Here is a 14,266-nt window from a genome sequence, read left to right as displayed (position 1 = left end):
CTGTATATAAACGTAAAACAATGCTTAATACAATACACTTCAAACAGATGTGTTTCTATTGTGTGTATAAAATGGATTGTACAGAATCGATTGATGTGGATGATATGAACCCACTGTTGAACCACATTTCTCTGTAAATACTGTTTATATTGTATTCCTGCTTTTCTTTATCCCTATACTGAAGACCCTGTCCTTCACTGAACTTTCTTCTTCTTTCTTTCATGTCTGTTCTTCACTTGGTTGATTGTGTCACTCTATATTCGTCGCACTCTTTCTCGTTCACTAGTTTTGCTTGAGGATTAAATCTCTTTCACCTAAGACAGTCTCCTGTACTCCTTCCCTCGCTGGTTTCTTAATTTCAATCCTTCTCTCTAAAATTAGCACATTGCTCATCTAAGCAAATCATGTTGATGTGGATAAGAAATATTATCCTAGAATGTCAACTATGCCCCCCCTCGACGTTCTCTGCCAATGTTGACGGCTCTTGGGTGTCTCTGAGGGTTTGGGAGGAGCTGCATCTGCCGTCCCGTTCCTCCCCTCCCACACGAGTGTTTGTGAATGCAGTGCCGGTACATTTGGGAAGTGAGGAAAGGTCTGAGCCTCAGTAATCTGTGTGTCTTTCGTCCAGTCTAACTAAATCCTCCATCCTGTGCGTAACAATCTTGATCTCCTTAAACCACAGAAATGACAGGTGGTGAGCATGTTCCTGGAGCAACTGTCTCAACATGTCCCACAGCGAGCTTATTACTGGCCCATTTAATGTGGTGAATCTGTAGGCTGCAGGAATAGGGAAATTGGAGCTGTAGGTTGACACTCAAGCCAGAGGTCTGCTTGTATATATAGCCCTTTAATAGTGCCTGTCAGACTAGCTGGCTGTTCTTTCACTTTTTATGTGTACGAGTGCGTGGGTTGGGGGGGATAAAACAGGATCTGCTCGTGCAGGTTTATTAATTGTTGGTCGGGACCAAAATGAGTGGATGTTTGTGGGTGGGTACAATAAAAACCTCTAAACAGTCCTCCAATAGTGAGAAATTGATGGACTGCTCATCTGGAAATCAGGCAAAAAAAAATATATAAATAATATATACATATAATTTTTTTTTTTTCCCCACAATTTCTACCCAATAAAGTATTTGTGTTTGACGTTACTAGAAAAATATATTCAGATTTTTATAATTTTATGTGACATTTACCTCATATAAAGAGTCTTGGTTCTTCAAAGAAAAAGAAAAAACCTTTGTTGAGGGGTGAATTAAAATAAGAAATATCTTGATTGATTTGGTTTGTTTTAATACTAATTTTGTCTTATTTTTAATAAGCCCCCTAGTGTGCCCTGGCCCCTGGTTGAGAACCAGTTTAACGGAAGCCCATTTTGTCCTCAGAGTTAAAAAAAAAAAAAAAAAAAGATAATTGTGACTTTTATTTGTATTTTTTTTTTTTTTTTTTTTTTACTGAATTTTGACTTTGTAACTTTGTCACTATGTTGTGTTTTAAACTTTATCTCACTATTACTTAGCTGTATTTTTAACTGGAAACGTGCTTCCAACATACTTCCATGAAAGATCATCTTGGTTATCTTTTATGGATAAAGATGTTAAAAACACACAAACGACATCACTCGTAGATTGTCTGTTGTTTCTTTTATATGTAAAATTCGTGCAATACAGTGTTAAGAGTTTATCACACATTAAGATAAACCATATTTTCTCTAGATATATCTATTCTCCACTACGTATTATTTATAACTGACCACATAAATGCTGTCTGTGTAGCTTTCCACAATTTTTTTTTTTTGTATGAATTAAAAAAGACCCCCGACTGCAGGTTGTGATTTGATGCTCATTTGCACTCTTTTATGTAATGTCCTGTGTTGACCTCTTGTTGGCTGAGATCATGGAATAAAGGTTAAAGGTTAGCAGAATGTCCACATATATGATTCTCATTTAGAGAAGCAGACGGATCAAAGGGAGTCAGGTGCAGCACAGTGAACATTTGTTTTTGTTTTTTGGATGGGAGTTTGCCTTTGGGATGCTGTCATGATCACATGACACAATGGAGGGAAAACACAAATGACACCGGGCATGCCCCACATACAAGTGTAGCCCAATCAGAGCTCAAGGAAGACCGTGTCCTCATACATTTTCAAAAGAACCCGACCCAGCTACCCATTCTTCCCTTTTCAAGCCCGACCCAACCCCCCCGCCACATCTGTACTCTAGATTTTTAAAGTATCTTCTTTTTTTTTCAAATACAGTTATGTGTAATATACAGTTTTAATTTAAAAAGTTGTTTTTTTTCCATCCATCCTACCTCCCTCCAATTTGAAAAGCACAGTTTTGGATAGAAGTCCCTCTACTGAATGTCATCATTCGTCATTCTCTCTACACAAATATATCATCTGTCCCTCTTTGAACAAATGAGGGAATGTTTTAATGCCCCAAAACAAAGGTTTTCAATTCAACAAGTGCTACTTCTACTAATAATAGTGATTTTAACAAAAATATGATGGTAGGTTTATATAAAAAATCTTTTTCATTTTAACTCTTTGTCATTTCAGTCCATCAATTATGGTGCTGATCTCTTTACTGAGCTGGAAGACAGATATTACACTAAATTGCATGTTATCAAAGGGTAGAAAATAAAACTTTCTTTAAAATAAATAATGCTTCTCACAAAGTTAGTCGTAGTAATAATCTTCTCACACACATTGAATACACTCATGTTTCTGCAGTGCTCAGTATCACGTTTTGGAATCACAGTCAAAAATCTTTGAAAAGCAAAATAGTCTTTCTAGTTTAAAAACTAGAATCATTCAACATGTTAAGAGCTAGCAGTTCAAATGCATTCATAATAACAACAACACTTCACCATCTTGAAATTCCAAGCCTAAAATCAAGCAAAATATCACAGTATTCCATGATAATAGTTTCATTAAAACAGTACTGAAGAAAAAAAAAAAACAAGGTGTTGTTATTATTATGAGATGTTTGTCTTTCATTTACTCTTTATTTTTTTTTATAAAGTGAAACATTTGTCAATGCCAAGAGACTACACTGGTGTAGTTTTTCTATTTAACGTGTTGGAGTTGCTCTCTCTGTCACCTTTTCCTAGCCTATCCAGTGTTCCCATCCCTCGTTCCCGCTCCACCGTAGAGGAGGAGAAAGGTGGAGGCTGCGAGGACGGGACGGAGTTGCTGAGTGGTGCGTTGGAGTTGGAAGAATTTTGGACAGCTGAGGGATTGTGGGATTTGAGCGAGGGCAGTGTCCCAGTTATCATAATGCTTCCTCCGCTCCCTCCGCTCTCTTTCGGGAAGCAGTTGTGCAGCTGGTATAGCGTGGCGCGGTCCACTGTGCCGTACAGCGGAGGGGCGCCCAGACCTCCCAAACCACCCAGTTTGGGGTCTCGAGAGAGGGTGTAAAGGGAAATATCGCCCCCTGGCAGAGCGGAACGGGAGTGAGGGTTGGGTAGAGTGGACACAGATATGGACCCCTGAGAGAGTAAAGCAGACGGGGGCATTCCGAAGTTCTTCCCCCCTGGTGGGCCACCCACGGGAGAGGGGTCTCGTGAGCGGGAGGGGTCTGTGGATCGAGAGCTGGAACGTGATCTGCGCCGGAAGCGGTAGCTTGGGAGCCGTAGCATGGCGTGAGTGGTGCTCTTAAAGATATCGGTGCGAGAGCGACAGCGGAGCTCCTTGTTCTTCTCGATGTAGATGTTTACTGCCAACACGCCCACCATCTCAGCCAGGATGAAGGACAGCCCGCCGAAGTAGAAGGACCAGCCGTAGGAGTACTGCCATTTCTTATCTTCATCCTTCTTTGGGGAAATGTCACCCAGAGCGGCAGAAATGTACACTATCACACCAATGATGTTACTCAGGCCTAAAGATCAGTGAAAGATCAATGATCAAAACATGCCAACTGATCAAAACTCTCAGGTACTGAGAAATACAGAATAAAAAAGATTCTGAAGCATTCACTGTCCAATCTGGCAATTAGGTTTTATCAGATAAAATGTTTTACATTTTACAGTTATATTGTGGATCATTCTGTACAGACATTCACTTAAAGACTTGTTGTAAAATTGTATTAAGCATTTCATAGCATTTCGTGGTGTTTTCTTTTGTCATATTTTTATATTAAAATAATTTATAATATATGCAATTATATTGCATTATACATATTTAATTATAAGATTACTTTCCATTTTTATTTATGCGTTTGGCCGATGCCTTTATCAAAAGTAAATTTAAAATGAAATGTTTATCCTGAATGCAGTGTAAGCTCCTTTGGATAAAGGTGTCTGCAAAATGCATAAATAAAAATGGGATATAATATTGTGCATCTTCCATGCATTATATTAAAACCATAAATATTTAAATTGACAGGTTTTTCCATGTATGCATTTATTCACATTTAATAAAAAAAAAAAGTTAAATCCCATATTTAAGACTTTTAGACTTTATAGGACACCACGGTGTATGACACACTTTTCTAGCACAGGTAAATATTAGATGTAATTTGACATTTACTCCTTGACCAATGCTTGTACACACATAATGCACACACTTTACCTGCCGCTACAAACAGAATGCCAGCCCCCAGCACGATGTTCCTTTTTCTCTTGTAGAAACGGCTGGCTGCGATACAGACTCCTCCCATTAGCAGCAGGATGGCACTAAGAATGGGAAAGATGTTGGAGGCCCTAACCACTCCTGCAGGGAAAGAGAATAGCGGAGTAGAGAGACAGATGGGAGAGGGCGAGAGACGGAGAGCATTAGAAGCTTGAGACATGATGAGTGTAGGCGAGTCAATTCTGTTCAGGTCTTTGACACTGTGCATACTTATCTCCATGCCACATTTTTAGACATAAATATTAAGCTAAAATGAGGCACCTGGGTAATAAAATGAGGCTGTTGTGCACTGTGTATGAAAAAGCCCCAGAGGAAAAATGTTCCCCTGGCGGTTCGGCATCCCATCTGAGACCAGTCAATCTGGGACAGTGCAAGGAAATGCCATCTAAATACCAACCAAAATGCCAACCTGGGTGCATGCATGCATTTATGTGTGTGACATGCACACGTGCACACAGGAAACTGTAGTACAGAAATGTCTTGGAGCATTTCAGGGGATATGAAGCATAGGATTGAATTTGAAGAATTATTGTGAATCTGCAATATGTTACTTAAAAAAAAAACAAGGAAGCAAGAACAAGGATTTAACACTAAAAATGAGTGAATAAATAGTAGAAATGCTTTATTTTTGGGTGTACTGTTTCTTTAACAAGGCAAAGACATTTGCTGTAGCTGCATTTCATTCATGATGCAGAAATGCTTTGTCATGATAAAGTCTGTCGTTGTAATAAAGGGCAGCTGCTTACGCAGGACGTATTCTGCTCCATCATGATCAAAGTCTGCGTCCTCTGGGAAGTGGTTGATCTGGGAGCACACGCCACGCTTCACCCCTACAAGTAAACAGACAGGAACATCACAGGTAAGACATCCTCGCAACAAGCCCCACATACTGCACATATGTTATTTCTGAGCTTAACTGAGAATGAACTGCAGCACTGTACCTCCATCAAAAGCCCTCACACTCTCCCACAAAGGTCTTCAGGATCACACCCTGATGTACAAGCTCTCACTGCACTTTCTGGCAGACATTGTAGTTGGATCATTTTAATATTTAATACTTATCTAGTTCATAATTAAGTGACATCGCGGTTTAATTACACTTCCGTTCAAAAGTTTTTAATGTTTTTGAAGGAAGTCTCTTTTGCTCAACCAAGTAAAAATTACAATTTTAAATAACCATTTTCTATTCTAATATATTTTAAAAAGTAATGTATTCCTGTGATTTAAAGCTAAATTTTCAGCGTCGTTACTTTAGTCTTCGGTGTCACATGACCCTTCAGATATTATCAATGTTGAAAACAGTTACTTAATATTTTGTGGAAACTTATACATACACCATTTGAAATAACAGTATTTATTTGAAACTAATTATTTGTAATAATATAAATGTCTTCACTGTAATTTTTTACGAAATTAATGAGTCCTTGCCAAATAAAAATAAATTCTTAAAAAAAAAAAAAAGTCTCTGATATGGAAAACTGCATGGATATACATTTTCTCCTACTAAAATGATACTGCAGTCACGTTTTTTCTATATATTTTTTGCTATAACAGAAACATTAGAACTTACTCAGAAATAAAGATACAAACATATTTTCTCATAATAAAACAGGCATTAATGTGAGACAGACAGACATAGACAAAAAGATCGACAGATAGATGTGAGGCAGATGAAAGATAGACAGATAGATAGCTAGATGGCAGATAGATAGATGACAGACATATATAGAAAAATTCTATATACATATAGAAAGACCGATCGATGAGAGACAGCTAGATTGATAGATGAGAGACAGATATGTGGATATATGAGAGATAGATATATAGATGAGAGACAGACATAGATGGATAGATACAGATGAGAGACAGACAGACATAGATATAGAGACCCTTCTGAAATCTCATTAAGGAATACTGCAAGAGTTCTGAAATATCAATTAATGGGCTAATCAGCAATCCAATCTCTAAATTAGATAGGGAAGTCATTTTCGGATTGTAGCGCCTGATACAGATCTAATTCTCTTAATTCATTATGTTCATTTGTTAAGATGTGGAACAGGAAACACACACACACATGCAGATAGGCTTGGAGCCAGTCAGGGAGTGAATAGATACCCACTCCAGTGCAGAGAGACAGACTGACGGACTAAGATGACATCATGACTGGTGTTGATTGATGGAAAGGGAATGTGATGGATTGATGAGACACACGCAGGGAGATACAGGTGGACAGGTGTGAGGGGGGTTCTTTTCACAGCTGTTTAAGCCTTTTTATATTCCTCCTCTCGTGGACATTAATCTGTAAGAAAGAGATGAGGGCACAAAAAGGAAAGGTATCACTGAGGAAAATCTGGCATCACCATTTGGGATCTTTGTTAGAGATACTGCATCTTTCAGCAATGTCCTTGTGTCTAAATAATAGTATCTATCATCAAGTGCACATCAACTGACCTGCAACCTTGGGAAAATATATTGAGTACCACAATAGTGTATCAGCTCACAAGTTTTTGCACTAGTTTATATATATATATATATATATATATATATATATATATATATATATCGGCTTTTAAATGTGGATTGTAACTAAGTAAATTAAGTAAAGTTTATTTATATAGCACATTTATCTCAGCAAAGCTGGCAAAAGTGCTGAACAGAATCAAAAGGTTAAAACATAAAACAAGCAGGACAGATCATAAAACAGTAAAATTATAAAAAACAGAGATAAAATCCAATTCGAATGCCTGGGAGAAAAGATATATTTTCAACATCGTTGTAAAAGTTGTAACAAATGGTGCAACAAAAGGTGGATGTCTAGTGGCAGCTGATTCCAAAAATAGGGGGCTGCAACTGAAAAAGCCCTATTATCATTTGTTTTTAAATGTGTACGAGGGACAGCTAAAAAAGCCCTGTCAGAAGATCTTAAAGATCTGGAGGATGAAAGAGGAGTAAGATCTGTGAGGTAAGATGGGGCTTGACCAATAAAAGCCTTAAAAACAAACAACAACATTTTATATTGAATTCTAAAATGGTCAGGTAGCCAGTGAAGAGAGGCTAAAATTGTTGTAAAATGATGATTTTTCTTTGCCCTGGTCAACAGCCTTGCAGCAGCATTTTGTACCATAGGCAAGAAGGTCATGAAAAGACAAATATTTCAATGTCGAGATGATACGTAATTGATAAAAACTGTTCTTGACGACTGAATTTTTTTGAGTCTAGAATGAAACCAAAGTTCCTGACCTGGGAAGAGACATGATTGACAAGATCATTTATAAGACTATTACTTTACTTTGCGGGGCCAAAGATGCACTGCAAAAATTTGCAGTGAATTTTATCATGAAGATAAATGCAGGTTATAAGAGACCCAAACTTGAGGCACTTGCAGAGATGGAGTTCATGTAGAGCAGCATTTTACTGAGCAGCATTTTTTCGAGCCATAGCGAACACTGGATCATTTGCTGCCCATGTTTTAAAGAACACAGTGCCGCACTTTGTTTTGCTTTCAGTGGTTCTCATTTAATTTTTACGTATTTGTCATTCATCCCTGCTTGATATTTGGGGGAATTAACTGATTGATCAAACAATTATTTTTTTGCCTTTTGGCAGGCCAGCTGCAGCTTACTCTTGCTTGTCTTGAGTAGTGCTCATGCACAGTTGAATATAAAGGCATCACCAGCTTTTTGTATAATTTTGAGTCATAATTTGAGGTATGACAGAAATCCAGTCCAAAAGCACTGTAATCTTCTATCCCAATTTTTTTATATCTATATATTTGTTTGCCAGCAAGAAATAGCTGGCTTCATCATAAGGCCATGTGTCCACCGAAGAGCTAAGACCAGTGTATTTATTTTTTCAATAGTTTGCAATGGAATCACCTTGTACCCTATAAAAAAAAAAAAAAAAAAAGACTGCATGCTTTCCTTTTTTTTCTGGTCAAGGTCAGTTGAAAAATGTTAAGCACTGAGTAAAAAGCAGAGCACGTTACTTTTAATCCAGCTGTGCAATCAAATGTCATTGTAGTATAATTTAAAAACTATTATAATTTCTGTCAATATTTTTTATTAGTTTTAGTTATTATTTTATGTTCTCATTTAAAATTTAGTTAACGTTTTAGTAGTTGTATTTTGAATTAAATATATTTTTTAATGTTTTTAAATGTACCTGAATTTTTTTTTAATTGGTTATAGATTATTTTAGTACATCAAATAAAAAAAGTGAGAAATGTTGCTTTGACAACTAAGTAAAATATGTAAAAGTTAACATTTTATTTTTATTATTATTTTTAATTTATGTATTTTGTGTACGGTATGTAGATGCCACATTCAACTGCTCCAGTAAATATGTCATCACTCACAGTAAAAAGCAATGGCTTTCCAAGATTGTGCAGCCAGTGGTTTTAAAAACATTTGAACATTTAAATTCATAACTCGTGGTAACGTGATAATATGTTGTGGCCACGAGATATTAATTTGAGGGACCATCATATTAACTCGTGGGAACATTATATTATGTCGTTATTTTGTTGAGGTAACAACATCCTTATGTCGTGGTCTTGAGATGTTATGTTGATGGAACGATCCATTTCTCGTGGCCATGACTTCTTATGTTGTGAGGGAATGACATGTTTATCTTGTGGCCACAAGTTTAATGCGTAAACAAACCTGTGTGACCATAGAAACCCGGGATTATCAAAAATAGATAAAACAGTTTTATTAAAATTAAAAATTTAATTTAATATTTGTATATTATAATTATTGTTACATTAACTTTTTATGGCTACATTTTTGTATTTATTGTTATTTATGCTTATTTCCCCTTTCAATTTCTGTATCGCTTTACCTAGTTAATGTTTTGTATAATTATTTTGTAAATAAATGCCTGACAAATGTCAATAAAGTTTTGACTTCATGATTGTATTTATGCCCATGTGCGATGATAAATGAGCGTGTTGTGTTTTTATTTACAAATGAAACTATGTGTATGAATAATTTCTAAATACTATAATATATATATACTATACTATACTATACTATAATAATATAACAAAATACTATAATATTTATAATTATGGTCCATTAATTAGCCGAAATATAATGAAATATATGTTCAATTTAAATTGCATTTCAGCAAAAATTCCAGTCAGCATAATCAAAGCTTTATTGGCATGTCGAGCATTAACAGTAGGCTATTAGTTACAAAAGTTTTCTGAACATGAAAGTAAAGAGATCGAAATGAAGGGGTAAAATTTATATTAACGAATATAAAAATTATAACCAATCATAATAGGCAAATAATAATAATAATATACAAATATCAAGGGGAAAAGACTATCAGTTAATGGACTAAAAATGTTTTCTTGTAGGCCTTTTTTATATTATGCACTTTATGTAGAATTTATTCATAATAAATTTGAATGTTGACTATTGCACGTTATGCAGTCCGATAGCCAAGGCCTATGGTTAATATAATAATTTAATAATGTAATAATTTCTATAATAAAATAAAATGTCTAATTTCTAGATAAAAAATTAATAAATCCACCTCTGATAAGCCCGGGTTGCTTTGGTCACACAGGTTTGTTTACATTTATCTCTTGGTCACAAGGTTCGCTCAACATAAGAAGTCATGGCCACGAGAAATGGACGCATTACCTCGACAAAATGATCTCATGGCCACGACATAATATCATGTTCCCATGAGTTAATATGACGTTCTCTCAAATTAATATCTTGTGGCCACAACAAAACTAAATGAACCGACCACGTCACCTTAGGGGCGCCGTACAATATTACAGGATTTTAAACTATGGTAACTTTTTGATGTTATGTTATCTAATGCCTTTGTCTTGTTGCATTGTGTTAGTTTAGCAAAATCATCTCAAAATCAAGTTTCTTGAGCGTTCATAGACAGGCCTTGCCCCTTTTAACATGATGGATGATTTATGTATAGCAGCCCACAGAAACAGCAGCTAATGAGGCATCTATGTATACATTTCTATGGTTTAGACCAGCACCAAGCCGGTATGGATACTCATGCTGGATGCTCTAAACTGGACTTCTCAGCAGGTATTTACCTACTTACCTACTTTACCTACTGACCTTGCTTTCTTTGATATAAGCTACATAAACATGAAAGCAGCTCATTATCTTTAAGAATAGCATTAGCTTCTGCTATCGATTGCTCCAGCAACAGGGGAGCTTGGATGAAGGCAAGGACGAGACCCAGCATGTGCGTGCATGCGTGTCTAGAATCGATTCGGGATGATGTGACAATCAGTGCACCCATCATCACACAGCCAACAGTATTTGCTGTTTGGTCCGGTCTAGCTGTGACATTCATTATGCAGATCCAAAATGTCCGCTTTCCACTTCATCTGCTCTTAATTGTGTTTCTACTAAGCATCCATCTTGGCTCTAATCCCTGGGGAAAGCAAGGATGTCTTGACCTCCAAACTATGCCAAGAGTGCTGTTACACTACAGCGACCGACGGGGCAAAGAAAAAGGGGAAAGCGAAGCTTTAATGAGATCGAGAAAGAAACAAAGAGAGACGACTGAGAGAGAGAAGCCGCGCCACTGTGATTATTGGGAATCCAGGCTTATCTTTAATTGAATGCTTTGTTATCAGAGAGCTTAGCCATAAGGCTAAATTAGCAGAGCACAATGGCTGGCTGCAGGCGGAGCAGAGAGCGCATTACACGGGGATGAGTGAGAGCCGGAGGTGCTAGAACGGCCCCTAAGTCCAAGACTGCTGTCCCTCTGTGTTGACCTCTCAATGCAATCAGCTCAGCCTTTTAATTAGGCCTTTACAGACTTTGTTGGGCTTCACTTCTACACTCAAAACTCTTTAGCAGTAAATGGCCATATCAGGGTTCAGGACTTGTATACGTTTTATGATACTGTGTGTGTGTGTTAATTATACTTTAATACTATTTAAATCAAGAACTGAACATTTTTTAAATGGTTTCATCCTTTCTACACGCACATTAGCCATTTTCAGAATAATTTAAATGTACTTGATTATGAAAATACTTTATATGCATTATGTAAAGCATGAGAGATCATATTAATTTGATGATTATTAAAGTAAACATTGCAAACCTTATGATTAGACTATTTTTACAATTGGAATCATTGCCAGCCTGTAAAATAATCTAAGACATGTTTTTTTATCCTCTTAAAATAAGAATATGCCCTTCAAGTGACCTCCTTCCTAAGATATAAATATAAAGAATAGTGTGATATTACAAAGATAACATTTTATATCGTCACTGCAGATATTATGTGTGTGTGTGTGTGTGTGTGTGTGTGTGTATATACACACACACACACAAACACACCACATTCAAAAGTTTGGGTTAGAAACATTATTATAATTATTATTTTAAATAGGTTAATTGTATTCAGCATTAAAACAAAAACAGGTTTAAAAAAAAAAAACAGGTTTAAAAAAAAAAAAATTAAGTACAACATTATGTTCAACACTGATAATAAGAAATGTTTATTGAGAACCAAATCAGCATATTAGAATGATTTCTGAAAAATAGTTTGACTCTGAAGAAGTGACTGGAGTAATGATGCTGAAATTTCAGCTTTGCCATAACATGAATAGATGACATATACTAAAATATTTTACCATTAAAACAAAAGATTTTAGATTTTTTACAATATTGCTGTTTTATTTATTTATTTATTTTACTGTATATCTGATTAAATACATTCAGCTTTAGTGAGTACTGAAGAGATTTCTTTTAGAAACATTAATAAATCTTACCAACCCCAAACTTTTGAATGGTATTGTATATATAATTGATGAGATAACAGACAAATATGTTTTTCATTTCTTACTTAAAAACTATGGCTGTCAACAGAATAAAATAAATCTCATAATTTCCATAGAGCCTGTAGAATTAAAAATGCTACAGAAATATCAAATTCTGTAAATGCTTTAAAAAGGATTAATAATTTTTTTATAATAATATATATATTTTTTTGTATCAACACTGTCTCATCATAGGGCTGCCCTAACGAAGGCAAATGTTAATAAATCTTAACTCATCTTTTTTTCTTTTTTTTTTTTCAAATAACTGCACACAGACGCCACCCCCACAATGTAACCAAGAGCCAAGACAGTGGCTGACCCTCCAGACAACAGATCCTCCACAGGCCAGAGTGCGTCAAGGCCCCGGGGTCCTTCTTCTCCTTATTATGGGGATCCTCTTGTGTGTTATTGGCGGTGCTGTTACAGATGAGCGCCCGCGAGTACAGCCAATAATCAGTGCCGATAGCCACCGTCATCAGGCCGAAGGATGCAAAAGCACCCACGATGGTGAGAAGGATCTGAATGCCCTTCTCACACACCATGCCTATGGGAGAGAGCGAGAGATGAAGCAAATAAAGGAAGAGAGAGATGTGCCCATCTATCTTTCCTCGCATTTGATTTCTTTTAACTTGACAGTTTAGTGATGGAGAGATGAGAAATGCTTTTTCACTATTTTGGCATCAGCCCAAAGATCATTTAAAGTGATAATAAAAATTCTGTCATTAAATTCTCACCCTCTTGTTGTTGCAAAAACGTAACATCTTTGGAACATAAATGAAGATGTTTTTGATGAAATCCAGAGCTTTCTGACCTTGCATAGACAACAACACAACTGACACGTACAAGGCCCCGAAAAGTAGTAAGGACATTGTTAAAATTGTCCATGGGACAGCAGTGGTTCAACCCTAATTTTATGAAGCTACGAGAATACTTTTTATGACTTTATTCAACAATTTCTTCTTTACCGAGAAAGTCCACCTCCATTATGGAGAGTACCATGTGCTGCGCCTTGTTTACGTGCAGAGGAATGCACATGAATGCGACTAAATTTACAAAGTCTTATGTTTCTGTGCCTTGACCATGGTAGTACCCTCAGATTTCATCAAAGATATCTCAATTTGTGTTTCGAAGATATATGTCTAACAGCTTTATAACGACATGAGGGTGAGTAATTAATGACAGAATTGTAATTTTGGGGTGAACTATCCCTTTAACACTGTTACCTGATTGGCCAAGCTTACCTGACGGCGAGTTTCTGTCCTTCGACTCAATTTTGAAATCTTTCTTTTCCTCGTCAGATGAGAATGTGCTGTCCCTTCAATCCGGGCAGCATCCATCGACTGTCCTCGCACACACCTTTTCTCCTTCCTGCACTCTTTTACTCCCCGTGTTTCTCTGCTGCTCTCACAGATCGACCAAAGTGGATAAGCTTGTGCTGATGCCTTCGTGTGTGTGTCTTACTTTTTGTTAGTTCTGCTCATTGCTGCTAAAAAACCTGGAGATAGAGAAGAAAGAAAGACTGAATTCTGCCGCAACTTCTTTGCCACAAAAAAATTAAAAATAAATAAAATGTTTGGGGGGACTTTGGCAAGCAAAGATTCTTAAGAACTTGGGGAGAGAGGAGCGAAGGCAGGGCTCCACTGTTACCATAGTAACGCTGAATCGCAAAAGCATGGAGAGATGGGAGGGGGGCAGTGCTTTCATCCCTCGGGACGAGATAAGGGAATAACTGACAAACATGCAATTCAGCAACATGACATGAATTGGATCATTGCAATGAGCCTGTAGAGACTCCCTGACCAAGCAGGAGGAGAAGC

The 14,266-nt window shown here is 36.6% G+C and overlaps 1 protein-coding gene across 1 annotated transcript; it reads right to left on the bottom strand.

Moving 5' to 3' along the window:
* Positions 1 to 3,048: 3,048 nt before the first annotated feature.
* Positions 3,049 to 13,959, bottom strand: cacng8b (calcium channel, voltage-dependent, gamma subunit 8b). Its single transcript, XM_059567582.1, has 5 exons — positions 13,691 to 13,959; positions 12,769 to 12,993; positions 5,377 to 5,460; positions 4,571 to 4,711; positions 3,049 to 3,878 (listed from the first exon to the last, which is right to left on the bottom strand). The coding sequence occupies exons 2-5, from the start codon at positions 12,989 to 12,991 to the stop codon at positions 3,049 to 3,051; spliced, it is 1,278 nt and encodes a 425-aa protein (XP_059423565.1). The 5' UTR covers positions 12,992 to 12,993; positions 13,691 to 13,959.
* Between the last annotated feature and the right edge of the window lie 307 nt (positions 13,960 to 14,266).

This window comes from Carassius carassius, chromosome 15, assembly GCF_963082965.1.
Source record: "Carassius carassius chromosome 15, fCarCar2.1, whole genome shotgun sequence".
Taxonomy (NCBI): domain Eukaryota; kingdom Metazoa; phylum Chordata; class Actinopteri; order Cypriniformes; family Cyprinidae; genus Carassius; species Carassius carassius.
This window is presented reverse-complemented; position numbering and strand designations above follow the sequence as displayed.

Bases quoted from the DNA above. Each gene is read 5' to 3' on its own strand.
- cacng8b (XM_059567582.1), bottom strand. From the start codon at position 12,991: ATGGTGTGTGAGAAGGGCATTCAGATCCTTCTCACCATCGTGGGTGCT. The intron at 5,461-12,768 runs GTCAGCCACTGT...GTTTACTTGTAG, and splicing joins GAGGATCTGTTGTCTGGAGG to GGGTGAAGCGTGGCGTGTGC. The intron at 3,879-4,570 runs GTAAAGTGTGTG...ACTGATCTTTAG, and splicing joins CATTCTGTTTGTAGCGGCAG to GCCTGAGTAACATCATTGGT.